This window comes from Urocitellus parryii, unplaced genomic scaffold (assembly GCF_045843805.1).
Source record: "Urocitellus parryii isolate mUroPar1 unplaced genomic scaffold, mUroPar1.hap1 Scaffold_60, whole genome shotgun sequence".
Taxonomy (NCBI): domain Eukaryota; kingdom Metazoa; phylum Chordata; class Mammalia; order Rodentia; family Sciuridae; genus Urocitellus; species Urocitellus parryii.
This window is the reverse complement of record NW_027554101.1, coordinates 2534142-2552492: the sequence shown is the minus strand read 5'-3', so window position 1 is coordinate 2552492 and position 18351 is coordinate 2534142. Positions and strand designations below refer to the sequence as shown.

The window sequence follows — 18351 nt, the reverse complement described above, 5'->3', positions numbered from 1 at the left end:
ATACTTATTTTCCTATTCTTGCAAATCTTCTGCAAGTTTGAAAGTTTTTTAAAACAATTAAAAATTCAAGAAAAAAACACTCTCCCCATCTCATTCAGAGTAAAAGTCCTGACAATTAACTGTAAAACTGATCTACTTCAGACTCACGGGATTGTTTCTTATTAGTTGCTGGGAACTTGTCATTCCTGTTTTCTTGGTACACTCTTATACAAAAGGTCCACAAGGTTTCATTCTCTCACATCATTCTCTCACATCCTTCAGGTCTTTTTACTAAACTAGAAGACAGAGGATGGTGTAGGTCCCAATATCTTAAGCCATTGATGAATACTGGAAAGAGCTACTCAAAGAATGAAAGCAAGAGCTGACCAACAAAAAGAAAATGATAGTTTAATTCAGCTTTTAGAACTGGGATTATAACAAGCAATCACCCTTTTTAATGCTTGTTGTTATTACCATGAGAGGAAATAAAAAACAGACACAGAATACAGTGTTTCCATTTAGCATTTACCTATTTCGAGCGGGGGATTTCCCAGCATCCTCCTGAACAGATACAAGTCTTGTTGACAGAGTAGTGTTGGAGGAGTCTGGATGAATCAAACTACAAAGAAAATAGGAAAATATTGAGATCGCTTGGAACAGTAAAAGACAAACCCAATTCCAATGAGATATTTTAACATTTAAAAGCAAATTAAATCTTTTCCCCTGAAATTGGGGGATTATGGGTCACTTTTGCACTTGCTTGGATTAAGGTGAAAACTGTGTGATTATCATATCAAATGTCAAAAGAATGATAAAGTTTTTTAAGTGTACCAAACATTAAGAACACCAATAGTCAAACACGGTGGTGCATGCCGGTAATTCCAGCAACTCAGGAGGCTGTGACAGGAGGACTGTGAGTTCAAAGCCTCAGCAATAGTGAGAAGCTAAGCAATTTAATACAACCCTGCCTCTAAATAAAATATAAAAATAGGGCTGGGGATGCGATTCAGTGGCCATGTGCCCCTGAATTCAATCCCAAGTACACCCCCCGCAAAATAACAATAAAATAATGAAATTGGTTGGATCAGTGACTTACATGATAATTTCCCAAATCACAAATAAGATGGAAATGATTTGGGAAATATGAGTTCTAAAACTTTACTCTCTGTCCCCACAGCCCACTGGAATAGCAAAATAAAAAGCAAAACTAGGTCTAAGAGCAGGTTCCACCTCTTACTAGCTGTGTGACCAAATTCATTATTTAATCTTTCTGAACTTCAGCATCTGCATCTGTCAAAAGGAAAAAACAGTGCCTACCAAAGAGGTATAATGAATAAAAGAGAATGAATATTAAATAATTAGCACAAAGTCTAAAACTATTATTCTACCTTTGACATCTATCAAACACCTCTCAGGAAGCTATCATACCTGGTTTGTTTTATAAAATTTGTTTTATTAAATTGTACCTGCCAATTAAGGGCTCATATAGCCAGATCATACACAATTAAAAGATATTACTAATTAAAATAAAAAATCTAATTTCATTTAGAAATATGAATACAAATCTCATTAGTATTATCCCTAAAAAGACTTCATTAGGAATTATTAATCTCAGTGACTTCTATTGCCTATTCATCAAATATCATGAAGTTTATATACATGCCATGTGCTATTCTTGGTGCCAACAGTAAAACAGTGAGTGAACAATAAAGATATAGTCTCTCGTCTTACTGAGATTATACTCTAATTGGTCAATAACCTCACTACCCATAAACATCTATGATCCTGCTGGAGGTGAACCAAAGAGAAAGGAGAAAATGGTGAATTTGAAATAATTTGAATAAAAGTCAACCGAAAGCACTTATAAGTCAAGAAACTTAGTATTTCTCAAGTTTAAATAAAATTATATTCAAGTGCCAGTACCTTTGCCAGGCCAAATCATCCTCTAAGAATATGTTACGGCTGGCTTTTCTACTCCCAACAGGTGTTCGGGGTTCACTGGGATCAAGTACAGACACAGAGCAAGCAGAATCTGAAAGAGCACTCAAATCTTCCCCAATGGAATTACTGTCTGTGGAATGAGCATAACTTAAGCTATTTTTCTACAAAAGGTGCAAGCTCGGAGGTCTCCTGGGAGGAAAAAAAATTCAATAAGTAAATAAACCAATGTAAATGTAAACAACACAATTTCCCTAGGCAACAAGTGAGGAAATTAAAGTTTCTATTATGAAGCCCTGAAGAGTGGCCTCTAGAAGGGTACACAATTTTGAAATAAACTAATAAAATGGCCTAAACACAATATGATATATTGAGATAAACTTTGCTGAAATTCTTATAACGAGCAGTTAAAATAGAAATGAAATGTACTTGGGAGAACAAACAAGATTACTTAATACTTCTATTTTTTTTTTTTTTAGGATGTAGTCCTGCGCAAAAATAAGTGTTAATTTCTACCTTGTTTTTCTAAAACATTGGTTTGTGATTCCGTAACAATTTGGTGTATTAAAAATGGAGGTGAAATAGTCATATGCCACACAATGTTTTGGTTAACAAGATCACATAATACAATAATTGTCACATAATGGAGCCGAAAAACTCCATTTTGTTCCCCCCACCTGCAGTACTGCGGATCAAACCCAGGGCCTCACACTTCTGAGGCAAGAATACTACCACTTATCTGTAGCTCTGGCCCTTGAAAAATTCTTATCACCTGGTGATGTTGTAGCCATCATAATGTTGTAGGGCAACACATTTCTAATGTTTGTGATGCTGTTATAAATAAATCTACTACTCTGTAGATCTTATAAAAGCATAGCACATACAATTACATATATTACATAAAAGTTGGTAATGATGATAAATGACTATGTCACTGACTTATGTCATTATGATCTACACTTTTTATCATTATTTTAGAATGAACAACCTTTTACTTATAAAAAATTTTACCATAAAACAGTATACCATGTTGGATCAGTAGCAGTCTCTCAATTGTTCAAAATGCTATGTTGATACCCAGAAGGCTAGATAGAAGGAACACCTGAGGCCAGAAGTTCAAAACCAGCCTGGGCAACTGCAAGACCCCAAAAACCCAATCCACCCTACCAAAAAAAAAGGGGGGCCATAGGGATCTATTAACCAGCACCATCCAGGTTGGTTTAAGTATATTCCATAATGTTCACACAAAGATAAACTCACCTAAGTGATGCACTTCTCAGAACTTACCCATCATTAAGCAACACAAGACTATATTTAACTTTACATGTAATTTAACAATTCTACCTTAATTATTTATTACCACTACTACTAAAAATCTGAAGTGACAGAAAAGATTTCTAAAAGTTCACTGTACTGCTTTTGCCATAATTTCACCAACTATAATAATACCTCTGTTTTATTTTAAAACTACTATTATATAATACTTAATTTTATTAAACTATACATGTATCTTAATCAAAATAAAATGTCAGTTGTTGATATACTAATTTCTGTCATCACAATTTAAAAGATAAAATCTATTAAAACTATTAAGAAAAATAGATCTGCATCCACTTCAATCAGGACCCCAGAAAACAGTAACAACAAAGTGAACACCAGTCTAGGATAATCAAAGCACTAGGATAATTACCATCAACTGACCAAGGCAGAATTTCAGTGAGGATGTGAAATTACTTCCTTCCTGAAAGACCTACAGTTTACCATTACAAAAGCGGGTTTGTTTCTTACACTATTAAAGGAAATCTCCCTGAACCAGTCAGCTCTCAAAACTAAAGTTATCAAACCAATAAAGACAGTCAAGCCTGACCAGGAAAGTTTCATTTCATTAGAGCATTCATCAGCAAAGGCCACTACACATATAAGTGTATTATATGATGGAAAAATTAAGGCTGATGAGACACAGTCCTGCCACCAGAGAACTCACAGTATACTGGAGATGATGGACATATATAATTTAAAATGCTGCATGATGAATGCATAGATATTACTTTTACTATTACCATAATAATTGCTTAATATTCATGGATCCTTTGATATGTGCCAGACATTGTTCCAGGTATTCTACATTTATTCAGCATCTCAATGTGCAATTGTGCACTAAATATATTATTCCCATTTGTGATGGTTAATCTCGGGTCAACTTGGCTAGACAAGGGGTTTGGTCAAGTAATCTAAACAGTTATCTGGGGTTGAGGGGTGCAGGGAGTATGATTAATATTTACAAATACTGAAGTAAAGCAAATTATTCTCCACAAGGTAGTGAGTCTCATCCAATCAGTTAAAGGTCTGAGGAGGTAAGACTAAAGTTTCCAGAATAAAAAGGAAATACTGCAAGGCAGAAATCCTATAGAAGTTTTCAGCCTGCTAGCCTCCTTGAGAATTTCAGACTTGCCAGCCCTTCACAATCATTAAATCACTTGAGCTGATTCCTTAAAATACAGATAAACTTCTCTCACTCATTTGCTCAGTGTGTGTGCATAACTCCATTCATTCTGTTTCTTTAAAGAATTCTCACTAATGCAGATTTTGGTACTGTTATATTTGAATATGAGATGTCCCTCAAAAGCTCCTGTAGTAATGCAGTAATAAGGTGAAATGACTGGATTGTGAGAGCTGTAACCTGATCAGTCTAGCCTAGTTTAAATGGACCTCCTGGTATCTGTAGGTAACTTGTATGTGGCTGAAGGAGGTGGGTCATTAGGTTCATGTCTTTCCTCTCTGCTTCCTGACCCCACCATAAACTAAGCAGCTTTCCTTCACCACTCCCTTCTGCCATGAAGCTCCATCTCATCTCAGGCCCAGAGCAGTGGACTCAATTGACCATGGATTAAACTTCTGGAACCAGGAGCCAAAATAAACTTTCCCTCCTCTATATTGTTTTTGTCAGGTATTTTTTGTCACCAGACACACAAACATAACTAAAACTGGTAAAAAGAATGGTTCCAAAGGAAAAGAATTTTAAGGATAAGGTTCCTGAATGGGCTTTCATGTTTCTAGAACTGGTTCTCTGATTGGACTGAAAGGCACTAATGATTTTATTTCTAACAGCAAAGAGAATATTGATAATCTATGGTGTGCTTAGCAATACAAACATGCAAAATATCACCTATGTATGGATACTCCTAATCAAATACTTATAAGGAGCAAGATTATGAGTTACTATGTATTTAATCTTTGAACATTTTTGTCAAACTAATAAGTATATTAAGATAAACTTATTGTTCCTAATTGCACTACACAAAGTAGAGAAATAAAAGAATAACCTCAGGATTCAAATTCCCAGTTCAAGAACTGAGCTAATTAAAAGTTTCTGTCTTCCCTGAAAGAATCCCTTATCTCCTATGGCCTCAGTGCTAAGATTGCTGAATATCTAACCAATTCTCAAAATACAAGTGACTGAATTAATACACATAACAACAAAGACAGAGACAGGAGTGATGGTTCTGTTCACAAGCCAAAGAATATGAAGAAGTACCAGCAACCACCGGAAAATAGGAGAGAAGCCTGGATGAATTCTCCCTTGGAGCCTCCAGAAGGAAGTAAGACTGCCAACACTTTGATTCCAAGCTTTTGGCCCCCAGAAATGCAGAAATGGGAGAACAAATTTCAGTTGTTTAAAAAAAATACCAAACCCATAACTTCAATTACCAATCTTGCAGTATGTCTGCTAATAAAGTGAGGACACTGATTAGGAAGAAATGGGATCCTGAAAATTAGAATGAAGATATATGGGAAAAGCCAAAAGAAGCTAAGGATATTAAACCCCCAAATCTGAACCTCCTGTCGGAAGTAGCCTTTCCAAGTCATCCGAAATTAACTCTGCTTTGCTTCAGGAATTTGTAATGCCCTCCCTCGAGTTAGGTGCCTTGCAAGACACTTCTAATTCCCCTCAAGATCTATTCCTAGTACCTCCAACCCATAGTCAAGTCCTGTCAGGTCTTAAAGGTAAGGTACAAAGTAAGACCAATGAGGATGTATGTGGTATACCCGAAGAACCAAATGACTATTCCAATTAATATAGACAAAAACCCAAGGAATGTGTGAGATGGCTATTGAGGGTATAGGATAAGAGTGGATAGAAAATTGGCCCAAGTTGAATTTACTGATATGGGTCCATTAAATAGAGATTCCATATTTAATCTTGCAGCTTGAGAAGTTAAAAGAAGCTCTTAAGTCTATTTAGTTGACTGGCTAAAAAATATGAATCTTTAAAAGGTGGCTTATATTAAAAATGAAGATAAAATGCCTGAACTTCCCTAATATACTACAGAGCAAGGAATACATGAGCTTAGGAAACAGGAATGAGTTAATTTTGCACATACATAACCACACTCCCTCTCTCTTATTATGTGATGCTCTGCATGACCTTTGGGCTCTGCTAGCAAGAAAGACGTCACCAGAGGAGTACCCTAGACCTTGTACCTCTACAATCAACAAAAACAGGTATTTGGTTTTTTTTCCTGATGCCAATTATGAAACAGGGATTGGTATGTACTGGTTTGGCTAACGTAGCCAAACCTGCAGAGGAATTCAGTACAGCTCAATTCATTGTTCAACAGCTACTGGGTTTATTTGGTCAAGATACTCGTAATATGGAAGCAGAAGCTTCTCATACTTGTTGTATTTGGAGCTATCACCAGGAACTAAAAGCTAAAGTAAACAAAAGATTTTCTTCCTGATAACTTGAATAATCTGGATGTAGACAAAACCACTGGGACCTAGTTATGATTTGATTATTTATAAAGTAATGCTAATTGTGCTAATACTTGGAAAGCATAAAAAATCTAGTTGTAAGTGATAGTAGTGTTTGATTTGACAGAAAACTAAAGTAAACTTTTAATAATAGTCTCTCTTTACATATGACTTAAGGAATTTATCTATGGATATTAGTAACCTTTTTCTATGATTTGCCTATAATAAATCATACTTGGTCACACACATAAAATAGAGTGGATTTGCCATATAAAACCTGCTCCCTTATCCCTGAAAGATATACCTTTCAGCAAAACCATGAAACATAAATTTGTGAGGGGAGACTCAGAATCCCTGAAGGGCTCTGGCTGCTATTGCTTTTCTTTTTAGATAAGAAATTACTGCTACCACTGAACCAGGAAAACCAAATGCAATTGGGATAACTGGATCCTCAGGTATCAGGGGCCAAAGGGATTTATGGCCTTTGAATACTGTGACTATACAATTAAAGCAAGGAAACATTCAACTTTTTCAGGGATTACCAGCACTAACTCTAAACTGAAACTAATTCCAAGGACTCAAACATCACTGTTGTTCACCAGTCACAGCAGAGGCTTAGGGAGGCATGGCAACTGATGGGAGTTTTAGCTCAGGTACATGTGACAGTGAGTTTAGTGGATCCCCAAAGCCCATTCTGTGGTTATTTCATCAGTTCTAGAATATATAATTGATATAGACATATTCAGCAACTGGTAAAATCCATACATTGATTCCTTAACCTCTATTATGGTGCTTCTGGCCTCCAGAACTGTAAGACAATAAATTTCTATTGTTCTAAGCCATTCAGCCAGTACTTTGTTATGGTAGTCCTAAGAGACTAAAATGCCAGCCAGGCATGGAACACACACCTAAAATACCAGTGACACAGGAGGCTGAGGCAGGATGATCACAAGTTCAAGGCCAGCCTCAGCAATTCAGCAAGTCCCTCTTTCAAAATTAAAAAAAAAAAGACCAGGGATCTAGCTCAGTGGTTAAGTGCCTCAATAAAAAGGAAAGAAATCAATCCTAACCGTATGAGATAGATTTTATCCTAAGGGTAATGGTAGCTCTGAAAAGGTATTTATCCTAAGAGTACTAAGCAGGGAAATAACCTGACATGATCAATTGGCATTCTACAAATACTGACTTGAATATGAAAAATGAATTCAAGATAGGGAAAAACTAGGAGTAAGAAAATCTCTTGAAAGCTCTAGTCAATCTGGATGAAAGATAATGAACTCTGTAGCAATTTTAGTTTCTTTTTTTTTCAAGTGAATGAAAGCAAAAGGAAAATCTATACAATAACAAAAATAACATGAAAGAAGTCAAGAGCATTTTCTTGAGTAATTTTGGTCCACCTTCCACTCCAAATCACTGCATAAATCCACACACCATTGTCAGCTTTCTTCTGTTTCAACAAATAACTTGAATTTTCAGTATTGCTAAAATTTGACTATGTTCCTTATGGAAGAATAAGAGTAAGATACAATTTGCCAAAACATAGTGTCATATAAGTCAAGAAAAAACTTTAAAAATAAGAACTCTCATAATAATATAAATTAGAAATCTACTCTAACCATCTTGTCTGATAACTTTTAACATCCCTAGAGCTTTCTGCTAGTATCTATGATACACTGTCTTTTATTCTAGTTATTTTTTAACTTTCCATCTACTTTATCACTTGACTGTGAAGTGCTGTCGCCCTCACTATTGCATCCCCACGCCTTACACACAAGGCCCGAAATAAAAATTGGCTTATTGTTGGTCCTGTATTATAATTATTTTATTCTTATGACCTTTAAAAATTGTAACACTGTCAATAAAATGCATTTACCTGTATAGCCCATAAATTTTCCAGGGATTTCTTGATTACAGCAATGACTGCAGAAAATCTGCCCACATAGTTGGCAATGGTGTCTGCGCCTAAAGGTTGTGAATTTTTCACTACAGTCACAGCACTCTTTACATTGGCTATCTGGCATCCAGTATTGCTTCAGGTCACTATCCTATAACAATAAAAATGTGTGAAGACTTCTTGAAAATACTGATTTTTATATTGTAATGGCAAATAAAATCCTTGAAGATTTTTTTTACAGAAATGAGAAGTTAATTCTAAAATTCATAATAAATGCAAAAGACCAAAATGACCAAGAACAATCCTGAAGAATAAAACAGGATTTACATTACCATCCTTCAAGACTTATTCAAAAGCTATATAATTTTAAATAGTACTGGTGCAAGGACAAAAAAAATGGAGATATGGAACAGAAAAAAGTAGCTTAGCATACACTAATGTGTACATGATTTTTGTGATAAGATTTACAGCACAATCAATGACAGATGGTCTTTCAAAAACTATGGTGCTATCCTCATGTCCATTATATCCAAATAGACATGAAAATAAAAGGAAACTTGACCCTATTTATTCACACAAATAATAAAGCTTCTTAAAAAGAATCATAGGGGTATATCTACAGATCCTGGCCTGAAACTAGCCTTAAAAGGAGAAAAAAACACTAGCCTTAAAAGGAGAAAAAAACTGATACAATTAACCACATTAAAGTTAAGAACTTACGTTAAAAAAATTGTGGTTTTCACAACTGAAATAAATAGTAAATATACTATCATTTTATTCTTTATTTTTGGTACCAGGGATTGAAACCAGGGCACTCAACCTCTGAACCACATCCCCAGCCCTTTCTTATATTTCATTTAGAGATAGAGTCTCACTAAGTTGCTGAGGCTGGCTTTGAACTCAAGATTCTACTGCCTCAGCCTCCCAAGCCTCTGGTATTACAGGTCTGCACCACCACACCCAGCTTAACAAATACATTTTCTTTCAAGTCATATTATGTCATTTTTCAGTGGGAATGGTATGATCCCAAAAAGTATGTAAGAAGAAATCTTCCAAAGCACTAATTATTACCTGGCTTTTTCCCTCCATGATTTCTTTGAGACGTTTTGATACTGTGCTGAGGCTTCGAAGCTGAACAGCTGTACGAGGATCATGACCTCCAAAGGTAGGTTCTGCCTTCCTTCTTGTATCTGAGTCATAATAAAAAAAAAAGAGAGAACAACAAAGGCAATCTTGTTAACGGTTCCTTGTGTCTATATAAAACACTGCATCTATGTGATGTGAAGTGCTTTTATTACTTGTATTCTCCCAACCAGTGACATAGGTTGAGAGTTAAGGGTGGTCTTTATAAGGGTAACAGACTGTTGAAAGTATTTCTTATTGCCATGTAAAATACTATTTTACAAGCAAGTAAAAGCCATCTAAGACAAGAACTATCTGAGCTGATGGTTTGGAGGCCTAAAACAGCAGCATTATCTACATGGTCAGAATTTAGTAATGATTTCTTTTGCTCTTTGGTCCCAACCTATAATAAATACCTGCTGGACATTTAACAGAAGAAAAAGCAACTCCAGAGGATTAAACACTAGCCATAAAAGGAGCAAAAAAAAAAAAAAAAAAACTAATAAACCACATTAAAGTTAAGAATTTAGGTTAAAAAAATGTGGTTAGTTTAGCTTAGTCTCTATAGTCAAATAGGTAAGCAATAGGATCAAATGGTTCACTTCTGGGGCTAATCATCAAAAAGAAATAACTCACCCCTAAAGATTCTGATAGAGGGCTGGGGTTGTGGGTCATCGATAGAGCACTCACCTAGCATGTTTGATCCTCAGCACCACATAAAAATAAATAAAACAAAGGTATTGTGTCTAGCTACAACTAAAAAATAAATATATTTTTAAAAAAAGATTCTGATAGAATTCAAAACATCTAAGAGAGTAGATTTGACCATGATAAAATCTGACAAATGTCCAAGCATATTATAACTGCCAAAGAATTGCTAAAACTCTAGTCCTATCCTTCTCTATTGCACCCAACCCAATCCTGTAGTTCCAAACTGAAAGGGTCAGGTATTTTGGTCATAGTGACAAAAAGTTAAGATACTCCAGCTGTTTCAAAACCTAAGGGTGAACAGGAGGTGATCTGACAAAAAAGATGAGTTATCTAACTATGGACTGACAACTCTGTAACCATGAACCCAAAATAAACTTTTCTTACAAGTTGTTCCTCTCAGGTATTTTGGTCATACTGACAAAAAGTTAAGACACTCCAGCTGTTTCACTGAAATGGCAATACTAAACATAAATCTATCTATAATAAAACAAGCCCAGATTCTAGCTTTGTAACCAGAATGGTAGATGCCCACCAAAAGTGCCACTAGTAGGTAACTGTACTTTTCTTGTGGACCAAAACTACTGCAGTTTCTATTCCTGGATTAGTGTTATGGTTTTGATATGAGGTGTTCCTGAAAAACTCAAATTAGTTAATACACGAATATTCAGAGATGAAATGTTTAGGCTATGGACACTATAATCTTATCAGTGAATCAATCAATTTAATGGATTAATAATCTGAGTGGATTACTGGGTGGTAATTATAGGCAGCTGGGACATGACTGGAAGAAGGAGGCCAGTAGGGGTATATCCTTAGGCCTTATATTTTGTTCCTAGCTACTCACTCTCTCTACTTCCTAACTTCCAAGAGCTGAGCAGCTTTCCTCTACCATGTCCTTCTATTCTAACATTCTGCCTTGCCTCAGGCCCAGTGTAATGGAGTTGGCTGACTATGGAGTGAAACTTCTGAAACCATGAACCAAAGTAAACTTTTCTTAAAAGTTGTTCCTATCAGGTATTTTGGTCATAGTGACAAAAAGTTAAGACACTCCAGCTGTTTCAAAATCTAAGGGTGAATAGGAGGTGATTTGACAAAAAAGATGAACATCCAATTAGCTTAAACACTCTAGTCTTATAACCCATGGAGCTCCCACTAACCTAAACAGACTGCAGTTATTTCCAAGGTTTCAAGTACCCACAGGCAACTGCAGTCTAAAATTTTAACATTTGTCTTCATTCTTTCAAGAGAAAGAGACAACAATCACATGATTTTTAACATATTTATTGTCATATTTATTTTTGTTACTCTCTTTCTATGCCTAATTTACAAGTTAAACTTTATCACAGATGTGTACATATGGGGATAAAAAACATAGGGTCTGGTACTATCTGTGGTTTCAAGCCTCTACTGGTACAGAAAAGAAAGGAGGTTTAGAGTATATCCCTGCAGATAATGGGAACTACTATAAAATGGAAAATCTGGGGCTGGGGTTGTAGCTCAGTGGTAAAGCACTTGCCTAGCATGCATCAGACACTGAGCTCGATTCTGAGCACCACAAACAGATAAATAAAATAAAGGTCCATCAACAACAACAACAACAAAATAATAATGATTTAAAAAATAAAATGGAAAATCTGCCTCAAACTCACTATTTGCCAGATTTATATTAGGTGTGCTTTGTTTTAGTTGGGTGGGAAATAAAAGATTGCAAAGAAATGAGAGGTTGATATCTAAATCCAAATTTACAAAGAATTACCTAAAACAATTTAATGAAATAATCACTGTATCTAAACTGCACTTATTTTTAAACACTTTGAAAACTTTTTATCTTAATTTAGCATTAGTAATACCTCAGAGGTGGTACTAAAATGTAAGTATTAGAACGACCAAATTATTCTTGAGTCTCAAAATATAAAGCAACTATCCATGAATTATAAGTTGAAAAAGGAGACAAAGCTGTGAGAATTACAATGGCAATGCTCCGCATACTGGCAATAACAAACTGTGAAGCCCCTTGCATTTAGCTACTTAGAAATACAAGATAGTATTAATAACATCATCCACTGGAAAAGGATGAGTGAGGCTCTTCCTAGAACCATGAGCACTAGTGCCCTTGAATTAAGATGAACAGACACTGAGAAAATCTAGTCTAGCTCTTTGCTCTTAGGCAAATAATCTTAGCTGCTTCTTATAAAAGAGATACCAGGAAATTAAATTATTTTCCTAAGGTCTAAAGCCAGTACATAATTACAGTTCTTTAGTGAAGAAAGGAACTTATTTGGCCAAACAGTCCCAGGCTTTTGAAGTTCGAATGCATCTAAGGTAGAATCCAAGAATAAAGACAATAAAAAAAGGTAGAGGGGCTGGGGTTGTAGCTCAGTGGTAGAGCACTTGCCTGGCACATGTGGGACACTGGGTTCGATCTTTAGCACCACATAAAAAAAACTAAATTAGTAAAATAAAGATATTTTAAATTTTTTTTAATATAGAAACTGCAACAAATGAGACATTAGAAGCTCCATCTAAAAATATTTAAATTCAATTGTATCATAACACGACAGGCAAAGTTAGGCAGTCTGTCACTACTAAAAGATGAGTTTCTACTCCAACTCCTCAACTGAACAAGTGAGGAAATCCTATGCTTAAAATGGAGACTGCTGCTCTCCTTGGTCTCCTTTTCTTCTTTCTGTAGCTAAGGAAAGCGTGGTATTTTGAAAAACTAAGATCAATAATTCTGCAAAGAAAAGGTGGTAGGTGAAATTTTCAGACAATAATGTCTTCATTCAATATTATTTAGTCAGAAGGGCTCCCTCAACAAAAACAGGCTGTTGGCCATGGGCCAGGTATAAGAGCTAAGGTTAAAGGTTAAAGTGGAGATGTTTTAAAATAAAAGGAGAACTCCTTTATTTCTCTTCCCTTGCCCACCTTCCAATTCTTAACCAGGGGTTAAAGCTCACTGCCTTAGAAGTCCTGTAAAGATGACACAGCCAGCTCTGATCCAGTTCTTCAGCAGTACTTCTTCTTGATTTCTCTTGCCTCTTCCAATAAACCAAATCTCAGCTAGAAATAAAATATCCTTCTGCCAAACACCATTGCTTTCATCTATTTTTCATTCTCATGGGGAAGACTGGCCAGGGCCCACAGGATCTGGTATTCAGGGACACTTGATTTCTCAATGCTGTATCCCTTTGCCTCTATTACACCACTTCCCACTGCCTTCTTCTATCACCTTGATAGATGGTTGGGCAAACCATTCTACTGAGTTTAGCAATCTACCAGAAATAAAGCATAAAATATTTACTCTCTCCAGTTTCTTCACTTCACTGATCCCTAGCACGCACTCATTAGAAGAGCATGAAAATGAAGGAGGTGACTGTGTAATAAACCAGGATGGAGAATAAACAGGCAAGAAGAGCTCCGCTTATACAGCCATACTGATAGTTTGCACCCCACAAAGGACACAGGCCAAGAGCAAGTGGCAGCCCAGCAATGGAGTTGAAGAATTCTGCAGCCAGAGGCATGCACATCACATTTCACTAGCACCCAAATACAGACACAGAATTCATTCACAAGACTGAAACTAACCTGTGTTCTCCTGGGGATGCTGCAAATTGTTCTCTGCTGAAACTCAAGCAAGTAATTAATCAAAAAGCAGCCAAGAGGTCTGTTGTTTGCCTAAATCAAAGTTTAGTGACATGTTTAAGAGCTTTTATTCAGATATCAACAAATTCTTTCACTAATTAAGTAATAGTTTTATTTATTCTGGAGAGTACCTGACTATTCCAAACAACAAGAAAGTTAAGTCAGTAAATAACTTGCGAAACAATGACTGTGGAAAAATCTTAGAAGAATGAAATAAGAACACTCTTTTACGTAACACTGAAGAGCGTCGCTGAAGTTCCTCATTAAGCTGTTTTTTATAAGAACAGGTGACCTCACTGATTGTGTCCTTGAAGGGAGCTGAGGGCTGGACCAAATTCCACTGGGAGAAGGGTGCTCTCCTTGGCTCCCTTCTCCTCTCTCTGTAGAGCAAAAGAAAGGTTGACATTATTTGAAAAATTGAGACACAAGAATTCAGCAAAGAGAAAACATGAAATTTTCCAGACAACTATATTATATATATACACACATACACACACACATACATATATATACTTATATATATGTATGTATATATTACATGCATAATTTAAAATTAGGCTTTTGGATTTTTTTAAAAGAAAGAAATCCAAAGAGTAGAGCAAAATTATAAGCCAATAATCACACCCTTGGTATATGTGATTTTCTGTTTTACTTTTCATTTGAAATTTGAGGAAACAGAATGCAAGCTTTTTACACAAAGGCCCAGATTTTTTGCTGTGTTTATGGAAGAGATTCCTTGTACTATTGAAACAGCACCCAATATAGTAGCTGCTCAATAAACGTTTACTAAATAAATAGAGTATTATCTTATAAAGAGACTACATAATATAATATCTTAGATGGAATCTTATAACAATAAAAGGACATTATGTAAAAATTTTAAAACTCTGAATAAAATACATACAGTAGTTAGTGAAAATTGTAAAATCTTTACATTAGTGCAGTAATACTGATAGTATAGTAATACTAACCTAAGATGTTAATAATAGCAGAAACTGAATGTAGGGGTAAACTAAGTGCTCTGCATTATCTTTCCAATTTTTCTATAAATCTAATAAAACTGTTTTAAAAATTAAAGCTTATTTTTTAAAAATTATCATCTTAAAAATGTACCAAGTTTTTACAGTACTTTAAACCTAACCATTAATAAACTTAATTAGAACTATCAAAATTTCTACTGAGGGGCTGGGGTTGTGGCTCAGTGATAAAGTGTTTGCCTCCCACATGTGAGGCACTGGGTTCGATCCTCAGCACTACATAAAAACAAGTTAAACAAAATAAAGGTGTTGTATCCACCTACAACTAAAAACAATATTTAAAAAAAAATTCTACCTAGTCTGGGCTCAATGGCACACAATCCCAGCAGCTCAGGAGGCTGACACAGGAAGATCACAAGTTCAAAGCCAGCCTCAGGAAATTAGTGACACTGTAAGCAACTCAGCAAGACAAGCTCTTGCCCTGTCTTTAAATAAAATATAAAACAGGGCTGGGGATGTGTTCAGTGGTTAAGCACCCCTGGGTTCAACAGTATTCCCCCCCAAAAAAAAAAGAAATCTAGCTTTTTCTTCTTAAGCAGAAAAATCTGGTGATATATGAATTAAGCATCTTATTAATATTTCACTTTTTCACAAAGATACAACATGAAAGTTGAATAAGGGAACTATAAAGAATCAAAACTGTAAGTTTTCTGATGCTTAAGAGTAAGTCTTCCCTTTGTTAAATCGAAAAAGATTTACAAAAGAACTATATGCTGATTTAAAAGAAGGTTCATCCTGGTCAGGAGTCAAAGGTTTAAAGTGTATAAGATGAGAATGACTGGTAGGAGGTCGAGGCAAATCATTAGCAGAGTCCAGTGTTGAGGAAGTCTTATCATCTGTGGCCATTTCATGAGTCTGCAAAAGAAAAAAAAAAGTTACTGTTTCAGAAGCCAAAAGTTAATTTCAAACAATATGCATACATCTGGAAGATCCTATTCTGTGAGAGTTTTTACCTATGAAAACCAAAGAGTCAGTGAATTTAGCTTAGCATACTCAAGTGAAGGTTTAAAAACACTGCTGTCTAAATCAAACCTCAACACCTAAAACTGATGGTCAACCTAATTTCAAACATTACTATTAAAATCATTTTAAAATTTTTAAATTAAAAAATTTGCAGGTAAGTCATAAATGTGAGCAGGCAAAGAAGAAAAATATTTTCGTATCTGTAAAAATTTTGGGAAAAAAGGTACTTAATATTTTTTTAAAGTTATAGGGGGAAACTGGTTTTATGCCAACATATAAATTCCTCCATCTTACTTATTTCAGCTTTTCCCTCTAAAAATATAACAAAAAATTATCTACCTAAAGAAAGGAAATAAAATAGTCATCCTTTAAACATTTCTATATAAACTCAATAATTAGCTCAAGTTACACCTTATTTGAATATTGACAACTATTCAAATCAATAAGCTATGCTCCATCATGTTTCCTCCCAGGAACATGAACTTGCTATTTTCCCCTTTAACCCTATATAAATATTAAGATAAAGATCTTCCTAAAGGACTTTTCCCCCTAAATTACCAAAAATCATAATTCAGCCAAAGCAGTAAATCTCCACATCAGAGTTTACCAAAAAAGCACCGATTTATATTTTGCTATTCGGAGTTATAGTTCAACCAGAAGAACCATGCATACCTCTAGTTAGTCATTAAAATGCTTTAGTTTCTAATATAATTTACACTTTTAAAAAGAGGACATTACACTCTTGTAAATGCTTTGCTTCTCTGAAATCATATGCACCATCTCATTTTATTTTTACAATCCTGGAAGGTACATAAAGCAGTCCTCATTACATTTTTATCTTCAAGGCAACCAAGATACTCTGAATCTAAAATAACTTTCCTGGGGGGAGGTCACAAAGATAGTTTGGGAACCTGCATCTAATCTCACCACAAAATTCTTTAGATTGAAATTATTTTTGTAGCTTTTCACAGACCTCCAAGTCTAGCCTATAAGCTATTTTCTAGCTACTCAAGACTACTCAAGACTTTGCTTTATTTATAATTTAATTGACTTTTAATTAAAGCACAAATGAAACCACTAACTTAAACAGAATTTTGGCAATAAATATTTATTAGAAGCTGGGGCAGGGAGGAAAAGAAAAAGAGTAAGGGGGGAAAGTGAGAGAAGAGGAGGAGGAAGGAAAAAGGGAAAAGTCTTTAATATCATCTTCTATTGGGGAAAGTAGTTAATAATCCTTCCAAAGTATCATGACACTCCATATTCCAGCTTCAAGACTTAGAAAATAAGATGGTGACTGATTAAGTACAAACTCAAATTTTTGTCCTGTATTTTTTAAAAGAGTACTAGAGATGAAGGACATGATGACAATAGCAACCTCAGACCTCAGAAAACAACCTATATTCTACTTTCACAAAAGTAATATCAGAAGCAGAGTTAAAAACCTGCATAAAGAGCCTTAGAATTACCTTGAATTACTTCTAAAGATCAACTAAACATGAAACTTTTATTAGGTTTTGGAGATATGAAGATAAAAAATCACAATATTAAAATATAGCAAGTATTGTCTCTACAACATAAATACAATCACATGGAGTTATCAATAATAATTACATGATATTGGGATCCTGAAAAAACTACATTACAACTCTAATTTTTTGACAACTCAATAACTGCTTATTATAAAAACTAGGACTCCTTCCTGACAGGTAATTAGAAGTATTTATCTACTTACTCAAAGACCTCTGATGTATCACCAGCACTCCACCTCTTTCCATTTCAAGGTTAGTGTAGTATACGCATATTACCTTGTTAGTAAAGCTAATCAGTAGGCTATGGGGTATTAAACGTAGGAAATAAGTTGCTCTATCAGCCAATATCAAAATTTTAGTTAGAATATCCAAGTATCAGCCTAGTCATCTCTAAGTAGTTTTTTTTTAAAAAAAATACTCAAATTTTATCTAATAATGCAGGACAGTTTAATACTAGTAGTGTTGGCTTCCACCAACAAAGAGTTTTGTTGTTGTTGTTGTTCAATTTTTGCCAACAAAAATACTAAAGGAATACCAAAACTGATCCATATTACTCTTTCCAGAAAGAAAGAGGCAGTTCCCAGGAAATTAGTCTTGCCTCTCAGAGGAGTCAACCTGCCCAAACTCAAGAAAAAGAAAACTAAGAATATTTTTTGTAAGAATGACAGAGTAGGACCTTTTGGAGAGGCAGAAAATGAGATTCAAATAAATCCGAAATAAAATACTGCAAATATGCCAAAATACTATCTGTATTGTCATTGTACTAATTTTTACTAAATGAATG

The 18351-nt window shown here is 35.0% G+C and overlaps 1 protein-coding gene across 1 annotated transcript in view; it reads right to left on the bottom strand.

Moving 5' to 3' along the window:
• LOC144252821 (1-phosphatidylinositol 3-phosphate 5-kinase-like) overlaps positions 1-15921 on the bottom strand; it is a 28323-nt gene extending 12402 nt beyond the window's left edge. The window contains 8 exon segments of the mRNA XM_077794922.1: positions 509-598; positions 1903-2074; positions 2077-2109; positions 8543-8714; positions 9635-9753; positions 14270-14320; positions 14323-14420; positions 15752-15921. Coding sequence (XP_077651048.1) covers positions 509-598; positions 1903-2074; positions 2077-2109; positions 8543-8714; positions 9635-9753; positions 14270-14320; positions 14323-14420; positions 15752-15921 — 905 coding nt within the window.
• Between the last annotated feature and the right edge of the window lie 2430 nt (positions 15922-18351).